This window comes from Scylla paramamosain, chromosome 39 (assembly GCF_035594125.1).
Source record: "Scylla paramamosain isolate STU-SP2022 chromosome 39, ASM3559412v1, whole genome shotgun sequence".
Classification (NCBI taxonomy): Eukaryota; Metazoa; Arthropoda; class Malacostraca; order Decapoda; family Portunidae; genus Scylla; species Scylla paramamosain.
The window spans coordinates 10224344-10244255 of NC_087189.1; the positions used below are offsets into that span (position 1 = coordinate 10224344).

General features: G+C 41.3%; 1 protein-coding gene across 3 annotated transcripts in view; it reads right to left on the minus strand.

Moving 5' to 3' along the window:
- Positions 1-19912, minus strand: part of LOC135092356 (organic cation transporter protein-like) — a 102768-nt gene that overhangs the window by 2017 nt on the left and 80839 nt on the right. For all 3 annotated transcript variants that reach the window (XR_010262824.1, XM_063990818.1, XM_063990819.1), the window contains 2 exons: positions 6348-6451; positions 5684-5838 (listed from right to left, as the gene is read on the minus strand). Coding sequence is in view for 2 of the 3 variants with exons in the window: in XM_063990818.1 (XP_063846888.1) it covers positions 5684-5838; positions 6348-6451 (259 nt within the window). In the remaining variant the exon portion in view is untranslated. The remainder of the gene's footprint in view (positions 1-5683; positions 5839-6347; positions 6452-19912) is intronic.

Here is a 19912-nt window from a genome sequence, read left to right on the forward strand (position 1 = left end):
TAGCATGTGTATACAGACTACACACGCCACGGCATCTACGACACACGTACTTCATATCTTAGCATAACCAGCACCAATTTAAACAACAGTGTTTAAAAGTTTCCAGTTTAGATTGTAAGTAAGGGACAGACCGAATATGCTCAGTGTAGAAGAGAGGGCCAGTTGAGTTCCACTGAAAAAGGGGAGAGGATAGTTGTCTGGAAGGTTGTGTGGAGTTGATAGATGAAGGAATTGAGTTTTTCAGGCATTGAACAATACCAAGTTTGCTCTGCCCCAATCAGAAATTTTAGAAGGATCAGAAGTCAGAGAATGAAAAGATGTAGGGTGGTATCATCAGTGTAAGAGTGGATAGGACAAGAAAATTGGTTTAGGTCACTTCTTTTTCTATACAGGAGGGACACTGGCCAAGGGCAACCAAAATCCAAGAAAAAAATGCCCACTGAAAGGCCAGTACCATAAAAGGGTCCAAAGCGGTAGTAAAAATTTGAAGGATAAGTGTCTTGAAACCTCCATATTGAAGGAATTCAAGTCATAGGAAGGTGGAAATACAGAAGCAGGCAGGGAGTTCCAGAGTTTACCAGAGAAAGGGATGAATGACTGAGAATACTGGTTAACTCTTGCGTTAGAGACGTGGACAGAATAAGGGTGAGAGAAAGAATAAAGTCTTGTGCAGCGAGGCCGCGAGAGGAGGGGAGGAATGCAGTTAACAAGATCAGAAGAGCAGTTAGCATGAAAATAGCGGTAGAAGACAGCTAGAGATGCAACATTGCGGAAATGAGAGAGAGGCTGAAGACAATCAGTTAGAGGAGAGGAGTTGATGAGACGAAAAGCTTTTCATTCCACCCTGTCTAGAAGAGAAGTATGAGTGGAACCCCCTCAGACATGTGAAGCATACTCCATACATGGACGGATAAGGCCCTTGTACAGAGTTAGCAGCTGGGGGGGAGTGAAAAAACTGCCAGAGACGTCTCAGAACACCTAACTTCATAGAAGCTGTTTTAGCTAGAATGAGATGTGGAGTTTCCAGTTCAGATTATAAGTAAAGAACAAACCGAGGATGTTCAGTGTAGAAGAGGGGGGCAGTTGAATGTCATTGAAGAAGAGGGGATAGTTGTCTGCAAGGTTGTGTCGAGTTGATAGATGGAGGAATTGAGTTTTTGAGGCATTGAACAATACCAAGTTTGCTCTGCCCCAATCAGAAATTTTAGAAAGATCAGAAGTCAAGCGTTCTGTGGCTTCCCTGCGTGAAATGTTTACTTCCTGAAGGGTTGGACGTCTATGAAAAGACGTGGAAAAGTGCAGGGTGGTATCAACAGCGTAGAAGTGGATAGGACAAGAAGTTTGGTTTAGAAAATCATTAATGAATAATAAGAAGAAAGTGGGTGACAGGACAGAACCCTGAGGAACACTACTGTTAATAGATTTAGGACCGTCTACCACAGCAGCAATAGGACGGTCAGAAAAAAAACTTGAGATGAAGTTACAGAGAGAAGGATAGAAGCCGTAGGAAGGAAGTTTGGAAACCAAAGATTTGTACCTGACTCTATCAAAAGCTCTTGATATCTTAAAGGCAACAGCAAAAGTTTCACCAAAATCTCTAAAAGAGGATGACCAAGACTCAGTAAGGAAAGCCAGAAAATCACCAGTAGAGCGGCCTTGACGGAACCCATACTGGCGATCAGATAGAAGGTTGTGAAGTGATAGATGTTTAAGAATCTTCCTGTTGAGGATAGATTCAAAAATTTTAGATAGGCAGGAAATTAAAGTAATAGGACAGTAGTTTGAGGGATTAGAATGGTCACCCTTTTGAGGAGCAGGCTGAATGTAGGCAAACTTCCAGCAAGAAGGAAAGGTAGATGTTGACAGACAGAGCTGAAAGAGTGTGACTAGGCAATGTGCAAGCACGGAGGCACAGTTTCGGAGAAGAATTGGATGGATCCCATCAGGTCCATAAGCTTTCCGAGGGATTAGGCCAGCGAGGGCATGGAAAACATCTTTGCGAGGAATTTTAATAGATGGCATGAAGCAGTCAGAGGGTGGAGGAGAGGGAGGAACAAGCCCAGAATCACCCAAGGTACAGTTTTTAGCAAAGGTTTGAGCGAAGAGTTCAGCTTTAGAAATAGATGTGATAGCAGTGGTGTCATCAGGTTGAAATAGAGGAGGGAAAGCTGAAGCAAAGTTATTGGAGATATCTTTGGCTAGATGCCAGAAGTCACGAGGGGAGTTAGATCTTGAAAGGTTTTGACATTTTCTGTTAATGAAGGAGTTTTTGGCTACTTGGAGAATAGAATTGGCATGGTTCCGGACAGAAATTTAAAGTGCATGAGATTCTTGTGATGGGAGGCTTAAGTACCTTTTGTGGGCCACCTTTCTATCATGTATAGCACGAGAACAAGCTGTGTTAAACCAAGGTTTAGAAGGTTTAGGACGAGAAAGAGTGAGGAATGTACGCCTCCATGCCAGACACTATCACCTCTGTTGTGCACTCACCACACAAAGACGGGTCTCTGACACGGAAGCAGTAGTCATTCCAAGGAAAATCAGCAAAATACCTCCTCAGGTCCCCCCAACTAGCAGAGGCAAAACGCCAGAGGCACCTCAGCTTAGGGGGATCCTGAGGAGGGATTGGAGCAATAGGACAATATAAAGATATGAGATTGTGATCGGAGGAGCCCAACAGAGAAGAAAGGGTGACAGCATAAGTAGAAGGATTAGAGGTCAGGAAAAGGTCAAGAATGTTGGGCGTATCTCCAAGACGGTCAGGAATACGAGTAGGGCGTTGCACCAATTGTTCTAGGTCATGGAGGATAGCAAAGTTGTAGGCTAGTTCACCAGGATGGTCAGTGAAGGTGCTTGTAGTTTTGTGTGGAGAAAGAGAGTTGTCTTTAGAGGGCAGGATGTGACTGCCCCCTTGTGTTGTGAGACACAAAGGGAAACGTTCAGTGTGGTCACAGCTGGGTTTAATGATAAGTTCACAGCACCCCCTGAACAGTGCTTTAGACCCCACTGGGAGTAATTATCGTTTCGGCAGGTGTCTACTGCCTCCTCCTCTGATGAACAATAGGAATAATACCACAGTAGCAGTAGAATGGTAGAACCTGAAATGAAGTTACAGAGAGAAGGATAGGAGTCGTAGCAGGGTAGTTTGGAAATCAAGCCTTTGTGCCAGACTCTGTCAAAAACTTTTGATATGTCAAAGGCAACAGCAAAGGTTTCACCAAAATCTCTAAAAGAGGATTACAAAGAATCAGTAAGGAAAGCAAGGAGATCACCAGTAGAGCGGCCTTGGCGGAACCCGTACTGGCAATTAGATGAAAGTTGTGAAGTGCTAGATGTTTAAGAATCTTCCTGTTGAGGATAGATTAAAAAAACTTTAGATTGGCAGGAAATTAAAACAATAGGACGTTACTTTGAGGGATCAGAGCGGTCACCTTTTTTAGGAACAGGTTGAATGTAGGCAAACTTCCAGCAAGAAGGAAAGTTTGATGCAAAAAAAAAAAAAAAATGAAAGAATTTGACTAGGTAAGGTGCAAGCACGAAGACACAGTTTCCGAGAGTAATAGGAGAGACCCCATCATGTCCATAAGCCTTCCGAGGGTTTAGTCCAGCGAGGGCATTGAAAACATCATTGCAAAGGATTTTAATGAGTAGTCAGACGGTGGAGGAGAGGAAAGAACAAACCCTGCACCATCCAAGATAGGTTTCTGTAGCAAAGGTTTGAGCGAAGAGTTCTGCTTTAGAACTAGATGAGATGGCGGTGGTGCCATCTGGTTGAAATAAAGGAGGGAAAGATAAATAAACAACGCTATTGGAGATGTTTTTGGCTAGGTGCCAGAAGTCAGGAAGGGAGTTAGATCTTGAAAGATTTTGATACTTTTATTAATGAAGGAGTTTTTTGGCTACTTGGAAAACAGAGTTAGCAAGATACCGGGCAGAAATATAAGGCGCATTAGATTTAGATGATGGAAGGCTCAAGTACCTATTCTGGCCCACCTCTCTATCATGTATAGCATAAGAACAGGATGTGTTAATTAAGCCAAGGTTTGAAAGGTTTAGGTCGAGAGAAAGAGTGGGGAATGTACACCTCCATACCAGACACTATCACCGCTGTTATGCGCTCAGCACATAGAGACGAATCTCTGACACGGAAGCAGTAGTCATTCACAGGAAAATCAGCTTAATACCTCCTCAGGTTTCCCCTACTAGCAGAGGCAAAACGCCAGAGGCACCTCCGCTTTTGGGATCATGAGGAGGAATCAGACAAGATAAAGATATGTGATTATGATCGGAGGAGCCCAACGGAGAAGAGAGGGTGACAGCATAAGCAGAAGGATTAGTGGTTAGCAAAAGGTTAAGAATCTTGAGTGTATCTCCAGGACGGGCAGGAATACGGGTAGGATGTTGCACGAGTTACTCAGGGTCATGGAGGATAGTTAAAGGTTAGTTCACCAGGATGGTCAGTGAAGAGAAAGAAAACCCCATGCTGGTGGTGAACATTAAAGTCTCCAAGAATGTGGTTTGAGGGATCAGTAAAATTAATACATTCAATAACCAGCCCTATTGATTCTTTTCACCCTTCTAACTCTCAATTCGCTTTTCTGGCTTAATGGCATTGATTTTCTTTCATATATTTCCATTTTCAATAATTTCTATATGTTTTTACCACACCACAATTTTGTTTTAACATTAATATTTCAACCTACCACGTTAGTTTGCTCAAACTTTTTTTTTTTTTAACAGCGCTAAATGATGCGAGGTTGCACTACATTAACCCAAATCAATCTATCAATCTTGATTTTTTTCTTAGGTTAGTCTCAATATTTCGACACTGTTATTGGTAAATTTTATAACTCATTATTGTCTTTCGTATCTCCTCTTGTGTACAGTTTAAACTTTTTTCAAGAGGAAGAATACATTTTTCATCTCATTTTTAGGGACTGGCACTTTCATCGGGTTTCTGCTTCCCCTTTTTTTTTTCCCTCATTTGGTCAGAGACCACTCATACGTAAAAAAAAATAATTAAATAAACAAAAATGAATAAACAAATAAAAAAACAACAAACAAACAAACAAATTGATAATAATCAAATTGACTAAAAAGAAAAAACAACACCAGTTTGCCATTGATGATGCTGACCTGTCACAGCAAAGATTTACAAAAAATGTATTCACTCACGCTTTGTTTTTTTTTTCTTTGACATCGTAAGACTGTTTCATTATCTAAGAGAAGAAAATTGAATGTATCAATTTGTACACTGCCTTCTTAATAACCTCACAAAAGAAACATCAGTATTACCCTCCATACTTCACTTTACTATAAATGAAAAAAAAAGTATATATATATATATATATATATATATATATATATATATATATATATATATATATATATATATATATATATATATATATATATATATATATATATATATATATATATATATATATATATATATATATATATATATATATATATATATATATATATATATATGAAATGATATCCAAACTGAGGACTTGCTATATCGTATGTATAATACTAACTATAATATATATGCATTTTTGACCACCACACAGTCTTAACGCAGCACCCAAAACCTTGTCAAAATACCGTGTGGGTATACTTGGCAGGCAAACATTACCAATAAATGCTTTAGAAATTGACCAAAGGTAATTAATCTTACCTATTATAAAGCAGCCGATGTAGCACATTGCTTGAGTAATTTGTATTATTACTCTCAACACTATATAGGTGTAAACATCAGGAGCAGCGGCAGCAAGGAAGTTAGAAATGATGTTCACTATACACGAGATGAGCACACCACGACGCCGCCCAGTCCTGTGTATGGAAAATTAATTAATTGCCTCTTGTATATGAAACCGCATTATGTTAATATTATGTAAGAATGAATAAATAAATACATAAAAAAACTACCAGGAAGACAGCGATAACAATACATTACACAAAAAAGACCAGTACCAAAGATTGTTTTTTTTTAAATATGAATTCAACTTCAGTCACTAAAATGGCAAAAAAATCCATACAGTAAGAGGCAACAACAATGGTGAAGCAATACACTCCTCAACCGTCTGTAGTAAAATCATTGGAAGTGCTCATATCTGTTTAGGCACTGCTTGAGTATAGGTGGAGGTGATCTAAATGAAATATGAGGGGGTGCAATATTGTATTGTTCTCGGCATTTTTTTTTCTCAAACCCAGATTCATTGTGATACTCAGTATTGCAGACTACAACATGTATACGTCTACAACATGGATAAGTCTATAGCAGTCATTCACTACCTGTTGTAATTAATTAATGAACAACCGAAGAAAAACGGATACATTACACATTATAAAGATGTCCCGAAAACAAATATCCTATGAAATGACCGAGGAAGGTCGCCGTCTGCGTCGTGGAATACAGGTACCGTCGGTCACACACCAGGTCCCACTGCCGACGCCGCCATGCAGAAAGAAGGAAATGCACTGTGTAAATCATTACATGATAATAGTGCTTGTGTAACAGTACTAATAAAACTCTCTCTCTCTCTCTCTCTCTCTCTCTCTCTCTCTCTCTCTCTCTCTCTCTCTCTCTCTCTCTCTCTCTCTCTCTCTCTCTCTCTCTCTCTATGTATATATATATATATATATATATATATATATATATATATATATATATATATATATATATATATATATATATATATATATATATATATATATATATATATATATATATATATATATATATATATATATATATATATATATATATATATATATATATATATATATATATATATATATATATATATATATATATATTGAGTGCATAAATGGGCAGGAGGTTTTTGTCTTGTACATATTTCGTTGAAAGTGATACTTAGTTCAGCGTTTATGATTTTCTTCATGATGTTTTCTTTTTTCTCGAAGGAGTGTCTTATTCTCTTTTGTAAGAATATTGATTATTTTCCCATACATACAAGCTACATACACATACAAACCGCAAAAGAACTGAAAGAAGATCCCCACATCACCATCAGAAAAGCTGACAAGGCCGCTGCCTACGTACTTATGGACAATACCGAGTACTTGAACAAGATCGACGCTATTTTAACTGACGAATCAAAATTCATGAAAATGAGCAAGGACCCGGCAGAAGCCCTCAAGAAGAAACTGAACAAACTAATAACCAAAAACAATATTAAAAGCACAAGCGCCAAGTTCACCAAAGTCACCGGCGAATATGGAATGGGCTAGTACTGCGGCACAGTAAAAACACACAACCGGGGAATAAGCTTAGACCCATCATTTCACAAATCCCTACCTCCACCTACAACATCGCGAAGAAATTCTGCAAGATACTTACACCCTATGTACCAGCAACACACAGCCTGAGCTCGGCAACAAATTTCCTGGACATCCTGAAGAACAGCAAGACAAAAGGAACCATCGCTTCACTGGACGTCGAGTCGCTGTTCAATAATGTACCAGTCGACCGCACTATCAACTACATCATAGAGCGAATTTATAGAGATGACACCACGCCGCCACTAGATGTCCCTGAAGAAGTCTTACGAGTCCTATTGCAATGTTGTACCAAAGAAGCACTCTTCACCTGTCCTCGAGGACAGAAATGTAGCAATGGGATCACCACTCGGAGTCCTCCTGTCAAATTTCTTCATGGGCTGCGTAGAAGAAGAAGTCTTCAGTAAAATCAGCAAACCAGACATCTACTGCCGTTACATTGACGATATCTTCATCAAAACAAGACAGGAAGAGGAAATTGAACATCTAAGAACCTACCTGCAAGAGACTTCTGGACTGTGGTGAACTTCACCACAGAGAAAAGCAATGAAGGAAAAATGCCATTTCTTGACGTGTTGGTCACACAATCTGAAGAGAGTTTCTCCACCAGCGTCTACATCAAGCCAACTAACACAGGACAGTGTTTAAATGGAAGAAGTGAGTGCCCTCAACGCTACAAAGACGACAATTGCTGCCTACATAAGAAGAGCCATCACACACAGCAGCGAGTGGAAAGAATTCCACGAAGAGATAAAAAGATCCACGAATGTTCTCCTCAACAACGGATTCACCGCGGAAAAAATAAACAAGCAAATAAAAAAAAATACTGAATGAATATTACAGCGGGAAAGCAGACAACAAGGAAGAGAAAGAAAACATCAAGATTTATTACAAGGCACACTTCTCAACAAGTTATAAGGAAGATGAAAGAATTATACGGCAAATCGTCAAGAAAAATGTCACACCAACAGACCCTGAGGAGATGTTAACCCTTACCATCTACTACAAAAGCAACAAAACCAGCCACCTCCTACTCCGAAACAGTCCACCACAACAAAAGGAGAAAATGCAACAGTCTCATGTCGTGTATAAGTTCACTTGCATCCAAGGGAACTGTGCAGCCCTTCAATCAACCTATATCGGCATGACGACAATGCGATTAAGTAGAAGACTCAGCTACCACCTAACATCAGGCGCGCCCAAGACCCACGTGACCCAAGTGCACAAAACCGCACTCACTAGAAAATATCTTGAAGAACAAACGGAGATCATCACCACATGCAAGGATAACAGACGCCTCCCCATCTTAGAAGCCTTACATATCAAAAACTTAGAGCCAAAGCTTAACATACAGAACCAAGACCTACAAGCGCTCCCGAGTATGAAGCGAAGCCTAAACCCAGCCGCTCCCAGCCAATCAGAAGCCGAGCTGCCCGAGCCCAGACCCGAGGCAGCTGTATAAAAGGAGCCCGCGGCACTGGCCTGTCAAGATTTGACCCCTCGTTGCGCTGAGGGAGCCTTTTCGAGCGTCTGTCATTGCACATCCTACCATCACGTCAATCATTATCACAAACCATCCTCACCCTCCCCATGCACATAGCACCACGACATTTTTTATAATTCTCTTTTTCTTTAGCAGGTTGGCCTTTTTGCAGGACGAGTCACAGGACACGAGCAGAAAGGAAAGACACCGCTTTTTCACCCACCACATTATACCATACATTAAATATCCCTGCCATCACCAAATCACTCTACTACTATCCGTGGTTCGGAACCCACGTAAAACTGTAGGTCCCTCCGCTATACGGATGTACTTCTTCCTCTGTCCTTCTTTGAACCAATAAAAAGCACAAAAAAAAACCTTTTTACTCTGACTGTCCTTCACTCCTCTTTCACATCCTGATGGTGCAGGCTCTGGATAGTCTGGCCCCTAACTTGTGCGTGGTTTGGCCCGGGATTTTGGGTGCGTGGGCGGCGTCCGTGGCTGTGGCTGTGTTGGGCTTGGCTTGCTCGGTTGGTGGCGGACTCTCCTGCTTTCCTCGATAAGGACCTTGTCTCCCTTGCCATCTTAGAATGAATATAATACGTTAAAAAAAAAAAAAAAAATGTCCTTCCTAATTCAAATTGCGCCTGGGTTAAGCCCCAGTGACTATTTCTCCTACTACAATTCCCTTCTTATCACCCCCCTATTCTTCCAACTATCCCCACTTCCCCCTCCCCATCTTTTCTCTCTTTCTTATGTTATGGCCTGTCATACACGGATGCATGACGGATGCTATACGGATGTACTTCTTCATCTGTCCTTCTTTGAACCAATAAAAACACAAAAAAACACTTCCTACTCTGACTGTCCTTCACTCATCTTTCACATTCTGATGGTGTAGACTCTGGATAGTCTGAGCGGGGTTCGGCTCCGGGGTTTGGGTGCGTGGGCGGCATCCGTGGCTGCGGCTGTGTTGGGCTTGGCTTGCTCGGTTGATGGCGGACTCTCCTGCTTCCTCTGATGAGGACCTTGTCTCCCTTGCCACTTTAACATAAACACATCTCGTTTCAAATGGTACGTCCTACCTAATAACAAAGCAAAAATTCAAATTGCGCCTTGGTCAAGCCCAGTGACTATTTCTGCTACTACAATTCCCTTCTTATCACCCCCTATTCTTCCTACTGTCCCCACCTCCCCCTCCCCATCTTTTCTCTCTTTATTATTATTATCATTATATGGCCTGTCATTCTCTACAAACCTCCGAGAAGACAACAACCTCCTCTGCCACTGAAGAAGGATCAAGGACCCGAAATCGCGATTTGGCGAAGATGATATCCTACGGGAAAATCATTTATATTCTTACAAAAGAGAATAATACACTCCTTCGAGAAAAAAGAAAACATCATGAAGAAAATCATAAACGCTGAACTGAAGTATCACTTCAACGAAATATATATATATATATATATATATATATATATATATATATATATATATATATATATATATATATATATATATATATATATATATATATATATATATATATATATATATATATATATATATATATATATATATATATATATATATATATATATATATATATATATATATTATTACTGCCCTCGTACCCGCCCCACTAACCAGTAATCTCTCCAAATGACCATCCGCTTCGAATACCGTCTCGACCACACTGTGCCGGTATCATAGAGACGAAGCTTCGGAAACACGTCTCAACTCACGTTTCGATAGACTTTGTAGTGACTGGCCAGCCGGCTAGTCATTCTACGCTAATCCTCGTGGATTCCCAACATGCTAAGCTTCCCAGGTGTGGGACCGGCCAGACACAAAGTCAGGTCAGGCCAAACACATGGGAGCTGGGGGAACCCACGAGGCAGCAGTTAGTCTCGCCTCGACTCTCGTCTCGCACACCCGTGGACGCTCGCCCGGCTAATCTATTAACAGTGGTGTTCCTCAGGGTTCTGTCCTGTCACCCACTCTCTTCTTATTATTCATTAATGATTTTCTAAACCAGACTTCTTGTCCTATCCACTCCTACGCTGATGATACCATCCTGCACTTTTCCACGTCTTTTCATAGACGTCCAACCCTTCAGGAGGTAAACATATCACGCAGGGAAGCCACAGAACGCCTGACTTCTGATCTTTCTAAAATTTCTGATTGGGGCAGAGCAAACTTGGTATTGTTCAATGCCTCAAAAACTCAATTCCTCCATCTGTCAACTCGACACAACCTTCCACACAACTATCCCCTCTTCTTCAATGACACTCAACTGTCCCCCTCTTCTACACTGAACATCCTCGGTCTGTCCTTTACTTATAATCTGAACTGGAAACTTCACATCTCATCTCTAGCTAAAACAGTTTCTATGAAGTCAGGTGTTCTGAGACGTCTCCGCCAGTTTTTCTCACCACCCCCAGCTGCTAACTCTGTACAACTCTGTATCCGTCCATGTATGGAGTATGCTTCACATGTCCGGGGGGGGGGGGTTCCACTCATACTGCTCTTCTAGACAGGGTGGAATCAAAAGCTTTTCGTCTCATCAACTCCTCTCCTCTAACTGACTGTCTTCAGCCTCTCTCTCACCGCCGCAATGTTGCATATCTAGCTGTCTTCTTCCGCTATTTTCATGCTAACTGCTCTTCTGATCTTGCTAACTGCATGCCTTCCCTCCTTCCGCGGCCTCGCTGCACAAGACTTTCTTTTTTCTCTCACCCCTATTCTGTCTACCTCTCTAACGCAAGAGTTAACCAGTATTCTCAATCATTCATCCCTTTCTCTGGTAAACTCTGGAACTCCCTGCCTGTTTCTGTATTTCCACCTTCCAATGACTTGAATTCCTTCAAGAGGGAGGTTTGAAGACACTTATCCACCAACTTTTGACCACTGTTTTGACCCTTTTATGGGACTGGCATTTCAGTGGGCATTTTTTTTTTATTAGATTTTTGTTGCCCTTGGCCAGTATCCTTCCTACATAAAAAAAAAAAAAAAAAAAAATGCTGTACACCGACAATAAACTAAAGATTGTGGTCTGTGCCTCCGTGTCCTTGGCGTGGAGAACACTACAACCTAACCAAGCTGACGACTGACTTCCACTTCCAAACCTCGTCAGTTGCACTCGCTTCTCGCAGTTGGAACCATCCTTTCTCCTGCTGCCTGGATTCGGTTACATCGACGTGAGTTAGAAGAAAACATAAACACAAACACGAACACACACACACGTACACTCACACTCTTCATTGCGTACACGCCTGAGCTATATGTGTTGTATTTTGGGTATACATTTGTTTTCCTTTATTGTTTATTATTTGGTGCATGTTACATTCACTTTGTTACTTGTATATGTTTCGTCACTTTTGGTTGCCTTTGGCTTGTATATGTTATGTTAACAGTACATACTTACTTGAAACCAAGCGGGATCACTGTGTCCTAGATAAGTTGCACGCGCTATGCCCGCTTCAGGTAGTGGATATTTAGTGTAATCATTATTGTATGTTTTGTTTCATACTTGTTTCACTGCCTTATGCTACAAGAAAGGATACAACACACCCTTAGTCAACCAACTTCTACCCGTGCTTGTAACATATATTGGGGGCCTGTCCGCGATAGTATCTTATGAACTGGTATGTTATTTGTATGTTAACGCAACTGCTAGTTAAGTAATCACTGTTTCTGTTAAGTTTGTTAAGATTTGTTTACAGGCTTACATACCCACTAACATACATACATAACCACATTATTCACACTCGTTTTCGTCACTTCTTCGTTTATCTCACGAGTATCTGTTGGTGGGTGCACGGTGACCTTGCCTTAAAATATTTCACGAGAGGCCTGGTGAATAGGTAAAGGACTAACTGCGTATTAACATCGGTAGTTGTATCGTTTTCAGGTAAGGATTATTCCGCGGAGTGTAGTTCAACTTCCTCACCTACTGCTCCGAGACTCATTCTCACTCATTTGGGGCCACTGAAGCTCCAAATCAATTCTTAACTTCCTCGCGAGTAACTAGACCAGTGTAAACTCAAGAGTACTTTAGGCCAGCTCTTGTTTGTTGTAAGTGAGGTACATCATTCGCTAACCTACGGCTAGTTATACCTGTGAAGGAACGGCTCATCAGGGGTCGCGCCCCCCCTCTCTTAAAGGTTGTTAACTCGTGTCCAAGGGTGCAAATCCCGTCTTCGCGGTTAATAACCCTCTCGAATCTTATGTCAAGGCTTTAACTCAGTGAAATTTAGAAGATAACTTGTAGTACAGTTTTGACATCATATCTTTTAACTTTCTACTCAAGTGAGTACATCAAAATGACGAAATTCGTAGATCATAGGGAATTTGTACGAAATCCTTCTGTAGAAGAACTCAGAAGAAGAAGAAGAAGAAAACCTTTAAAGTAACCAAATATCAACTAAATTACACTGCTAGTGGTTTTGAGATTCCATTCCAACAAGACATTCGAAAAGATGACTTCATGACACTCATTTTAACTCATCTTGGAGAAGAACCTAGCTCTAGTAAAGGACTCAAGATAATCTTGTCAGACTAAAGATCTTTATATTCTTTTAGAAATAAAGTTAAAATGAAAGCCTTGCAAATGCAGTTAGAATATTAGAAGGATGAGAAGGAGAAACAAAGACAACATGAGGAGGAACAAGCAGAGAAAGAAAGAGCTCACCAGTTACTCATGTTGCAAAAACAACCACCAAACAAGGCTAAGATCACTAAATATTTTTCCCTCTTACTAAAATTCTCTGATCAAGATGCTGAAAATTTCTTTTGGGAGTTCGAATCCTCTGCTGAACACTTTGAATTGCCTCAGGAGGATTAGAGATGGCTCAAGCTCACTGAGAAGGCTTTAACTATCTTGGGAGGTCTAGAAAATAACACTTTTATGCCTCAGTTAAGAAAGGTATTCTAGCGGCATATTCCATTACAATAGAGGGTTACAGACAAAAAAATTTAGGAATCTTAGCAAACTCCAACACCAGACATACTTCGTGAGTTTGCATCAGATAAGTACAGAACGCTGCAAAAGCGGCTTAACTCGGCTTTAGTCACCACATATGACCAGCTAGTAAACTTGATCGCCTTAGAGGAATTTAAACGCAAGGTGCCTCATTCAGTTGTAATGCACATCCCCAGCAGAGACGAGACAATATGTTCTCCTTAGAATACATGGTTTTAACTCTGCGGATATCAAGTATTAGAGTTCGCTCGCCGGTCACGACATACATGTCCCGTTTCAGCTTTCGATCAGGACCTTTGTTTACAATCGAACGGTTGCCGCTTCTCAGTTGAACCAAGAGAAGGATAATGAAATGAAAGATTTTCATTTTGCAAAAAGTCTGGCCACCTCAAGAGATTGCTCTAATCCCAAGTGCAAAGTAGCAAAAGGTGCTTTTTATCAAACATTGGACTCATTTGATACCACGAAAACATATCCCTCTGACAAGCTATTTATCCAATTTATGTCAAAAGGATCAGTCTACTTTGATGATAACTTAAAATACTCAGTAAATATCATAAGGGATACTGGTGGAGGCCAGTCACTTGTACTAAAATCATCAGTCCATGGGATTGTAAAAAAAAAGTTACACTGGTGAAAAGGTGTATTTAAATGATTTTCATGATCCATTTCCACTCCCGTTATTCAGAGTACACCTTGACAGTCCTATAGTGAAGGGAGAAGTGATTGCTGGGGTCAGTAGTGATCAATCTTTGCCCATACCTAATGTTGAGCTTTTACTGGCTAATGACTTGGCCGGTGGTGCAGTCTTTCCACCCCTTGTCACTAAAGACTCGCCACTCCCATAAAATCATATAGGGGAACTTGAGCGGGAACAAAGCTAATTTGCTTCCGGTTTGTGCCATGACCCGAGTACAAGCCGCTAGAACAATCCCGTTGCTGCTCAGTCTTTGCCCAAACCTCCGAGTCCTCCAGCAGCTCAAGTGAACCTAAATCAATTGTTCACTACTAAGGTTCTCTCAGTGGCCCAAAAAGAGGATGAATCATTAACAAAATCTTACTCTCAAGTCATTCCTAAGGATCAGATTATTCACTACCCATCATGTTACTACCAGGGCGACATCCTTATGAGAGTGTATAGACCGCCTAAACCTAATGACGATTCAGCATGGGCTGGGGTCCATCAAATAGTCTTGCCAGGAGTTTTGAGAACACCCGTGATAGAGATCGCTCATGAAAACGTTGCTGGACACTTAGGTATCACGAAAACCTGTGATAAAATATTGATTCATTTCTACTGGCCAGCTCTACGGAAGCCTCATTTGTCATTTCATGTCATACGTGTCAAGTTGCAGGCAAACCTAACCAAACCGTCCCTCCTTATCCCCGCTACAACCATTACAAGCTCCTTCAGAACCATTTCAGAAAATAATCATTGATGTTGTAGGGCCCTTCACAAAAAACAAAAAAAGTAACCAATACATCCTAACTGTACTTGACCCAACTACTAGGTATCCTAAGGCTTTCCCTGTTAAGAACATCAATGCTAAAACTATTGCGTCTAAACTCACCCACATGTTTATTATCTATGATATTCCCCAGGAAATACAGAGCGATCGGGAAACAAACTTCACGGGTGATCTCTTATGGGCTGTCTTAACTGAACTTGGTATTACGCAGACTCTAGCGACCGTTTACCATCAGGAGTATAAGGGTGCGCTAGAAAGGTGTCATCAAACCCCGAAATCAATGCTACGAAAGTTCTGTTACGAACAGGACCAGGAATAGGAGGAGACACTGCCCTTCATGTTGTTCGCTATTAGAGAAACACCCAGCGAGACCCTGGGTGTCTCTCTTCTTTTATTTATTATCTGGTAGGAAAGTAAGGGATCCCTACAACTTGTTAAGGACAAGCTGCTTGACTCCACTGCCCATAGGCTTGTCATGGTCATCCATTATTTGGATAATTTAAAATCCACTCTTCATAAAGTCCACTCATTTGCCCACTCTAATCTCCAGCAAACACAACGTGGGATGAAAGCTCATTTTGAAAGCTCATCTTCTTTTAAAGCTCTCTAGTGTCCTAGCACTAACTACATGATTACTGAGTCCGTTCCACTCATCTACCACTCTATTTGAGAACCAATTTTTTCCTATCTCCTTCCTAAACCTAAATTTTTCAAGCTTGAACCCGTTATTTCTTGTTCTACCCTGGTTTCTGATCCTAAGAATTTTGCTTACATCTCCCTTGTTATAACCCTTATACCACTTAAAGACTTCTATCAGGTCCCCTCTTAACCTACGTCTCTCTAGAGAATGTAAATTTAACAGCTTCAACCTCGCCTCGTAAGGAATACTCCTCATCCCCTGTATCCTTTTAATCATTCTCCTCTGTACTGATTCTAATAGACCTATATCTTTCCTGTAATGTGGTGACCAGAACTGCACAGCGTAGTCTAGATGAGGTCTGACTAGCGCCAAGTATAACTTTAATATTACTTCCGGCCTTCTACTTTTAACACTCCTAAAAATTAATCCTAGTACCCTATTTGCCTTGTTTCTGGCTTCTATGCATTGTTTCCCTAGACGGAGTTCAGAGCTAACTATAACTCCTAAATCTTTCTCGTACCCCGTACCTACCAGAGTTTGGTTGTTTGGTTGTGGGTTTCCTCTACCTACGCTAAGCACTTTGCATTTATTGATATTAAATTGCATTTGCCATCTATCCGTCCATTCATTCATTCTATCTAAGTCTGCCTGCAAGGCGATGGCATCCAATTCTGACCTAATTAATCTACCTATCTTTGTGTCATCCGCAAATTTACTAACATCACTACTAATTCCACTATCCAAGTCACTGATATATATATTAGAAATAACAATGGCCCTAATACTGAACTCTGTGGCACCCCACTAATTACATGACCCCACTCAGATTTCGAGCCGTTTATTACCACTCTCTGTCGCCTGTTACCAAGTCATGACCCTATCCAGCCTAACACCTTCCTATCTATCCCGTGTGCCCTAACCTTTCTCAGGAACCTTTGATGGGGTACCTTGTCAAATGCTTTACTAAAGTCCAGATATAAGATATCATAATTATCACCATTATCTACTGCCTCGTACACCTTGCTGTAAAAACTTAACAAGTTTGTCAGGCAAGACTTCCCCTTCGTGAAGCCATGCTGTGACTGATTTATCAAGTTATGTTTGTCTAAATGTTCCCTAATGTTCCTCGCTATTATTGACTCTAACATTTTACCTATAACTGAAGTTAAGCTGACAGGTCTATAATTAGACGCTAAAGTTTTATCTCCTTTCTTAAAGATGGGTACTACATTAGCCTGCCTCCACATTCCTGGTACCTCACCCAACTCCAGTGATTTCCTAAAGACAGAAACTAACGGCTCACTAATAATCTCTTTACATTCCTTAAATACTCTAGGATATATTTCATCAGGTCCTGGTGACTTGAACTTTTTTAGCCTATCTATCTCCTGTTCCACTATCTCCCTAGTTATGGAAATATCTGTCAGCTTCTCATTCTCATCTGCTCTAAACACCTGTTCACTATCTGGCATATCCTGCATGTTTTCCTGGGTGAAGACAGTTAAAAAATAATCATTCAGAAGTTTACTAATCTCCTCCCCAGAACTAACCAGCTCCCCATCTGCTGCCTTTAATGGACCTAGAGTATCCTTATTCTTCGTCCTGTATACCTGATAAAATCCCTTGGGGTCCGTCTTCGCCTGGCTGGCTACCTTTAATTCATAATTGGCCTTAGCTTTCCTCGTTAACTTCCTGACTGTTCTAACTAATTAATTATATTGTGTTCTTAAAACTTCTTCACCTGCCCTTAATCTCTTATATAAACTTCTCTTACATCCTATATAATGCTTTAACCTAGCAGTCATCCATTTAGGGTCATTTTTTTGTGATCTTATTGTCCTATACGGGATATTTACTAACTGACCTGTATGAACTTTATCTACGAAATATTTATACAATTCATCTACATTTACTTCACCTAATCCCCTCATCTCGTCCCCTACCATCCTCTCCACTCCCTCATCTACTCGCCTCGACCTCACCTCTCTCATTTCAGCATGACCTGACATTCCAACATATTTACACCTATCTCCCCCCTTCCTCTTTCCTCCTCCCTTCCGGAGCCTCACCTCACCTCTCTCATCCTGCCTTATCTCTCTGAACTCCGTTCCTGACCTGACCTCACCCTGCATCCTTTGCCAGTCCACTCCTTGGAGGTACCTTTTTAATTTTTGAAAATCTGTTCTCCTAAAGTCAGGTATTTTACTAGTGTTTTTGTTTCTAACAGTTTCTTCCCATTCTAAATTGTACCTAATTTCCCTATGGTCACTGTTACCTAGCTGTCCTCCAACCTCTACCTGCGTGACTGCTTCCTCCCTGTTAGTAAGAATTAAATCTAGAATATTATCCCCCCTTGTGGGTTCTACGACTACCTGTTTTAAAAAATTATCTTGAATTACCTTAAGAAATTCCTCTGCTTCCTTGTTACCCACCATCAGACTCCAGTCGATATTCTTAAAATTAAAATCTCCTACCACACATACCTGACTGTACCTGCCTGCTCTATTTAATTCCTGCCACAGTGAGGTGTTAATTTCCTCTGTACTGGTCCGTGGTCTGTATACTACCTCTAGTACTACTGACTGCGATCCTTCCTTAATATCTACCCATATCGACTCTGCTTTGTTATCTGTTTTAATTCTATTGTTCATACAGCACTGTAATGTGTCCCTAACGTATAACGCGACGCCTCCTCCTCTCCTGTTTCCCTATCTTTATAGAACATTGTATACCCATCTATCTTAACCTCTGGATTAAATACTTTTCCTGACATATCTAACCAAGTTTCAGTTAAAGCAATGATATCAAATTTCTCTACGCTCGCCATTCTTCTAAGCAAGTCTATTTTATTCAGAATACTTCAACAGTTTGTGTAGTAAACACTTAAGCTATTTGTCACCATCCATGAGCTAGCTACCTTTCTAGATTTAACTAATTTGCCCTTCGCCTTCTCCTCACTATCCCTTCTTCCCTCCCGACTAATGAAAAAAGTGCTGGAGTGCAGTTACCTCCCGCTCGAGTGTTTCGGCCAAAACACGAACACCCTGGCGTGACAAATGCACTCCATCCCTGGCGTACAAGGTGTCCCTACCATAGAAAAGGTCCCAGTTGTCGATGAACGTCCATCCATTACTCCTACAATGATTCGCGAGCCTGCGATTCACTGTAATAGCCCTGGACAGCCACTCAGCACCAACTCCCCTCCTCGGCAAGACACCACATACCACGGGGATCCCTCCCTTGTCCCTAATCCTGTCCAAAGCCTGTCGAAACCTCCTGATAAGCTCCTCACTCCTGACCTTACCAAGGTCATTCCCTCCCGCACTGAGAAAAACAATGGGCTTGGTCTCATCTTTTTCCAAGCACGTGTCTAACCTATCAGCTACCTTCCCTATCCCGGCCGGGGCTTCGACCTACGCTTCTTATCCCTAGCACAGAACGCACTAAGTGCCTAACCTGACTATCACCAAACACAAGCACTCCACCTTGGGGCAGGGTAACTGCATCTGCCCCCTCCTTCTTGCCTCCTCCCGCCCTGTCCACCTCCTTCTCCTTCCCTTCCTCCAGCACAATGAAGGGATTCTTCGTCTCCACGCAAGGTGCCCTGAGGACCTTCACCCTCTTGGCTCCCCGGCACACAACCGACCACTGCTCCTCCGTCGCCTTACTAGGTAAGGTGACGGTGGGGCACGACCCTCCTACAGGTGCTGAGATCCTCTCATAGAACTCAGCCTGCAGGTCTGAGATCCTCTCACGAAACTCAGCCTGCACCTCCGAGATCCTCTGAGACCTTCGCAACGAAGGCCTCGAGAACATTAGAACTAACACAACCAGTCGACTTAGCAACACAAGGCGCCATGTCTACACTAGCCAGCTATATTAGCGTCAGGTCACTGCTCACTAAACACGTCCGTTCACTAGGAACCCTGACCTGAGACTGTCATGGTCCATATGACATCCTCAAGAAAATAATTGATACATATCATACAATTTAGACTCCTGATCGTCGTAAGTCTCCACAATTAATT